The sequence below is a fragment of the Chamaea fasciata genome, unplaced genomic scaffold, assembly GCF_029207755.1.
Source record: "Chamaea fasciata isolate MVZ Bird 193981 ecotype frontalis unplaced genomic scaffold, bChaFas1.0.hap1 SCAF_27, whole genome shotgun sequence".
NCBI classification, from domain to species: domain Eukaryota; kingdom Metazoa; phylum Chordata; class Aves; order Passeriformes; family Sylviidae; genus Chamaea; species Chamaea fasciata.
In genome coordinates this window covers 2644888-2650480 of record NW_027094112.1, presented here as the reverse complement: position 1 = coordinate 2650480, position 5593 = coordinate 2644888, and the positions used below count along the sequence as shown (strand labels likewise).

Sequence of the window (5593 nt, the reverse complement as noted above, 5' to 3'; positions counted from 1 at the left end):
TTCAGATAAGGATTTCAGATCAAAAAGGGAGCCCCCTGAATGTTTTTACTGCAAAAAGAAGGGGCACCTAAAGAAGGATTGCAGAAAAAGAATAAAGGATGAAAAGGTTTTTCAAGAAGATTAGGGGTGTCGGGGGCTTTTCATTTTGGGGACCAAGACATGGAATGAGCCCTTGGGAAAGCTAAAGGTAGGTCCCCAGAAAAAAATAATAACATTTTGTCTTGGTTTGGGAAGACAGGTATTTGCTAGGTAATAAAAAAAAAAAAAAAAAAACAACTGGAGTTTCCTTTGGAATGGAGAGTGTAAACCCCCCCTCCACCTTTTTTTTTTTCTTTTTCAATTATAAATTTACAATCAGAGGCTCTTAGGCAAAGATTTGGGAAATAGGAATAGCAGTTCTTTACTAGTATGTATTACAAAGCAAACAAACACAAAAAATCCCCCCCCCCAAACATCTACAGCATTAATAACAAACGAAAACAGTACCAAGAACCTTGAGGGCTTTGTTTCACAAAACCCAGGGCAGTTCGGTCTCGGTGTCCCTGCAGGATCCTCAGAGCACCAAGCTGAAACAGTGGAAAAGTCCCGGGCTGGTAGCTGGGATGGCAGGGTGTCCCGGCAGGCAGGGGCAGGATGTCCCGGCAGCGCAGGGGGTGCAGGGTCACGCTGCAGCAAGAGGAGCAGCGCCGAAGAAGCCAAAGGCGAGGCAGGGCCTGGACCAGCTCCTGCAGGTGGTCGGGAAAACTCAGGATTTAGGCCAAACTGGTGATAGTAGATTTTCCAGGACTGGATCCCTTTGGCCACAGTGAAACTCTTCCAGCCAGCAACAGCCGTTCTCTCCCTCCCCGAACGCTGGAAAAAGAAGAGCCCTCAGCTGCCTCAAGCTTTGTCTTTCACCTGGTTATCTCCCCCTTCCAGCTTTGTCCACCTCTTTGTTTCGGTTAAGTACTCTCAAGTATCCAACACTTGGTCTCCTTGGTAACTTATGGGGAAAAAATTCTTTAGAGAAAGAAGGAACAAACCTAACCCCCAACATTATCCACCCCGAATTCTTTTCCCATACCAACATATTACATTGAGTTTAAACTGTTAATATATATATACATATATATACATACATGCAAATATGGATACAGCCACATTGTCATGGGTAGTTCACCCCAAAACAAGGTCCCTTTGAGGTATGCATCGGGTCTCTCCATCCTTTTGCATCACCCACCAGGTGCAACCTGGTTCCTGAGCGAAGACAACCCCACGGATGGGATTGTCTTTGCTGGAGGCAGGATTAATCCAAACAGTTTTTCCCAGCATACCTCTCATGTGTACCACTGGAACCTTATCTCCCTCTGTCGTTTGCAAGGGCTCAGATTGGGCAGGACCTGCTCGGTTGGTGGAACCTCGAGTGTTCACCAACCAGGTGGCCTTTGCTAAATTAATATCCCAATTCTTGAAGGTTCCCCCACCCAGTGCCTTCAAGGTAGTTTTAAGCAGGCCATTGCACCGTTCAACTTTCCCGGCTGCTGGTGCATAATAAGGAATATGTCTTTATTATATTTCTGTTTACATAAACAAAGATACTGCACTTTCAAGCTTTCACTTACCATAGAGAAGACACCTACATCACATTAGGTGGTTCTTCCCTACAAAATCACTTTCTGCTGTTCACAGGATATGACTGTGATGCAGAGGTCACCCTACAGTCAATGACTGAGGATAAAAGTGGGGAAAGACAGTCCTACAGTCAGAGCAGAAAGGATCAGACCGAATGAGACGTCTTAACACCGGAAATGTGAGTATCAGCCAGAAATTCAACCTTTAATCAATCTCTTTGGCATTGAAAGGGGCATTGTGGTGAGAGAGGTGATGTGGGGTTGCTGATGGATCTGAATAAGAGACCACATAATAAACCAAACAACGGCTAAATAAAAAAAGATCTTTAAATAGGATACAATAAAAATTAAGATTGGTAATGAGTGAATCTTTTGTCCCTTATCCCCAAACAAATATAGACTGCATCTTTGCTTCACCTTCAAATTTTGTTGAGAAAACTGTGTGGCAACTCTGTCATTAATCTGGCTGCGTTATGAAGTAATAGTAATTACTGAAAAGTAAAACCAGACCTTGTATTTCTGTAGGATATCTGGGTTTATACAGAAATGCTTTCCAAGTTATGTAAAACTAGAGGTGGCTGTGAGTCAACTCATACATATGCATCATATTTATCCAACAGCTCTTCCTTATTGCTCCAATCAGCACTAGCCAGTCTCGGTGGACTTTATAAATACATACAAATAGTATAAAGAGCTGTGGAAAAGCCCCTCTTCTACTTCACTGCAGAGTGCTCAGAGTTGAAAGCTTTTCTGGAGACCTCATAATTTAGGGGTTTTTTCCCTTCCTCTTCTTCCACAACACTCCCCAACAGGTAACAGAGAAATTACCTTTGTTATATTCAAATGTTGCTACTGATGATTTTGGGACTTGAACTGGTTAGTCCATAAAAAGATATCTGCCATGTTTTTTTTTCTTTTTCTACAGGGTAAAAGTGATAGCTGAGCATTTGAAGACAGTACTGAATATGCAAACTTTGACGGCAGTGCTATGAAAGAAGAATCAGTCAAAAATAAACACATAAGACTGTCTTATTTTCTTTAGAAACATTTTATAATCTGTTCAGAAGATCTTTTCAAAATCTGTTCAGTTTCTAAATTCTAGTCATCCTTTTGTCTTTTCAAGCAGCCAGTTGTGTTTTGATTGCAGATTTGCCTGGCTGTTTGCAGCTTCATCAGCTGCTGAACACTAAAACGAAGTGAGTTCTACAAAGCACCAAAGAAGGATGATCATTGGGAACCTCAGTGGATTGAGTGAATTCAGACTCCTGGGTTTTCCTGAAATCTCTCATTTGCACCCTTTGCTCTTTGTAGTTTTATTATCTCTTTATATCCTCACCTTGATGGCTAACACAGTGATAGTTTTCATTATAAACAGTGACAATACCCTTCATACCCCCATGTACTTCTTCCTCACCCAGCTGTCCTGTTTGGATATCTGCTATTTATCAGTCATTATCCCAACTATTCTGGAGAACCTGCTGGTGGGAACAGTAAGTATTTCCCAGACAAGATGTGCACTGCAAATGTTTTTCTTCCTTTTCTTTGGAGTTGCTGAATGTTTTCTCTTGGCTGCCATGTCCCTGGATCGTTATTTTGCCATTTGCTACCCCTTGCATTACACAATCATCATGAGCAGCAGGGTCTGCAGGAGCCTGGTGGCTGGGAGTTACATCTGTGGAGCTGCTGTGGCCTTGGTTCACACCCTCACAACGTTCAGCTCACCCCTGTGTGGCTCTACCATCGACCGCTTCTTCTGTGAGATTCAGCCTTTCCTGGACCTGCACTGTGGCAACACTTTCCAAAGAGAAATCCAAGTCATTGTGGTGGCTGTCTTTGCTATTCTCAGCCCTTTCTTACTGATCATTTATTCCTATATTCGTATAATCTCCACAAGTCTTCACATGGCATCAGCTGAGAGCCGACAGAAAGCGTTTTCCACTTGCTCCTCACACCTCTTGGTTGTGGCTCTTTTTTATGGCACTGCAAGCTCCATGTACCTGCCTGGGCCAGTTTTGGCCTGCATCAGCTCCACGTCCTGCCTCAGGACACCCAGGCTCTGCGCTGACATCTGGGCTCACCTCTGCAGCTTTCCTGTCCTCCCCAGGGAGTTTGCTGAATAAAATAATCCTCGAGAAAGGACATATGACACAAGCCTAGGAGTCAGCAGCACCCCAGGAGAGTTCAGCAAGGTGCTGGGTAGGGGATTAGGTGAGGGGAAGAACTGAAATAAAATGCGCGTTTTTGCCTGGATTTGCGAAAGACAACAAGAAAGAAATACAGGACCCCGAAATGCAAACCCACTTGACGGGAGAGGCAGGTGAGCATCTCTGCTTCAGGAATTACACAATGCACTCCACTGCAGCTTGCAGACAAGAATCCTGGCACTTGATCCCAGCATCCTCCACCCTCTGCCCCATGGATTTACACAGGCCCAAAGCCCCAGTGGTCACTGAAAACATCCAGCTGTCCACACTTTGCAACCTGCTCCTGGGTTCTGCAGCCTGTGGAGAAAGAGAAATTCCCGCTCTAGGAAAAGAGGCAGATCTGAGCTGGGCTTTCTCAAAGCACACTGAAGGCAGAGGTGGGTTTCTCTGTGCTGTTTGGGAAGTAGCACAAGAGCCACAAGGGAATCAGAGAGAGATTCTCAACTCCAGAGGCACTGCTGAGTGCAGCCTCTCCTGACAGCAGCTAGGCTCCAGCCCCTGAGGTGCCCTGTGCCTCCAAACAGAGGTGCCCGAGCCTCTGACCTGCACTGACCAGGCCTGCCACAGCTCCGTGTCACACCGACCACTGCAGTGTCCAGCCTTGCCCTCCTCCAGCCAGTCCCTTTTACAGCCTGCTCCAACCTCCACCTTACATCAAACCCCACTGATGACACCCACTGCTCCCTCTGACCTGCAGGGGGAGGAACATTTCCTCATTTGCTCTTGTGGCCAGTGGCACCTCTGTAGCAGATTTTGTGTCCTGCTCAGTGCCCCTGAGCTGGCTTTGTGCTGCTGGACCTGTCCCAGTCCCCAAAGCAAGGCTCTGGCTGAGTCTCCAAAACAGCCCTGATATGGGGGACGTTTATGGATATGAAAAGACGAGATTTTAGAAGCAGCTTTTGGTGATTTTGTAGAAGTAGAGAAACAGCCTGTACTGAGGACACATAGAAGATCAGCTATTAAGCTTGGTTGTTAGGTAGTTACTAGGTAGAAGTCATATAGGTAAGATGTATATTGGTGAAACTCAGCAAAGCGGGACCTAGGTATTTATCAAAAATTGATAAAGCAGAACTTTGTGGCTTGAATCCAACAAAATCAAGCTCTTCATCTTTGGCAAGAGCAAAGTGACCTGAAAAATAGCCAAACCTCCAGTGCGCCTGCCCAGAAGTGAAGATCAACCTGAAGAAGACGTTGGCCTTCCTCCCGAGACCCCAAGTCACAACCGCCAGGAGGTGTGACAGCTAATCAGAATAGGAAATGAGAAAAGGCGGGAAATGGGCAGGTGCGGAGGTGTGGGTTTGTGGGACCAATGTGTATTTAAACCTGGAGCTTTTCCTCACCAGGTACGCAGACGTTGGAGGAGATATCCCCCAGTGTGTCCCAGCTGGAAATAAAACATTACTGCTTTACAATTTTCTAATGGTGAAGTCCTTCTTCTACGATTCAGCCCCAATTCCCCAGAAGAGCCTGGCGCTCCTGCAGCAGTCTGGCTGGGGAAGGTCAAAGCCACACCAAGGAATGGCTTGGCCTGGGACGGGAGCACCGCCCGGCCCGCCCCACGCAGAGCCCCAGGGACAGCTCTGGGAGCGCGTGGGCTGGGGAGGGAAGAGGGCAGGGAGAGAGAGAAAACTCCCAGCACTTTGGGTCTGGAGCAGGCAGGGGAACTCCAAGGCCTCCCGAGCCTCCCTGCAAGTGACCAAAATGTCCCCAAGCCGCCCCAAAGCAGCTCCCAGCTGTTTTGGGAGTAAAAAGCTGTTCTATCTATTGAAAGGCCTTCAG

At 46.4% G+C, this 5593-nt stretch overlaps 1 protein-coding gene across 1 annotated transcript; it reads left to right on the top strand.

Moving 5' to 3' along the window:
* Positions 1-2833: 2833 nt before the first annotated feature.
* Positions 2834-3730, top strand: LOC136301657 (olfactory receptor 10C1-like). The gene has a single exon (XM_066204781.1). The coding sequence runs from the start codon at positions 2834-2836 to the stop codon at positions 3728-3730; it is 897 nt and encodes a 298-aa protein (XP_066060878.1).
* Positions 3731-5593: the final 1863 nt, after the last annotated feature.

Bases quoted from the DNA above. Each gene is read 5' to 3' on its own strand.
- LOC136301657 (XM_066204781.1), top strand. From the start codon at position 2,834: ATGATCATTGGGAACCTCAGTGGATTGAGTGAATTCAGACTCCTGGGT.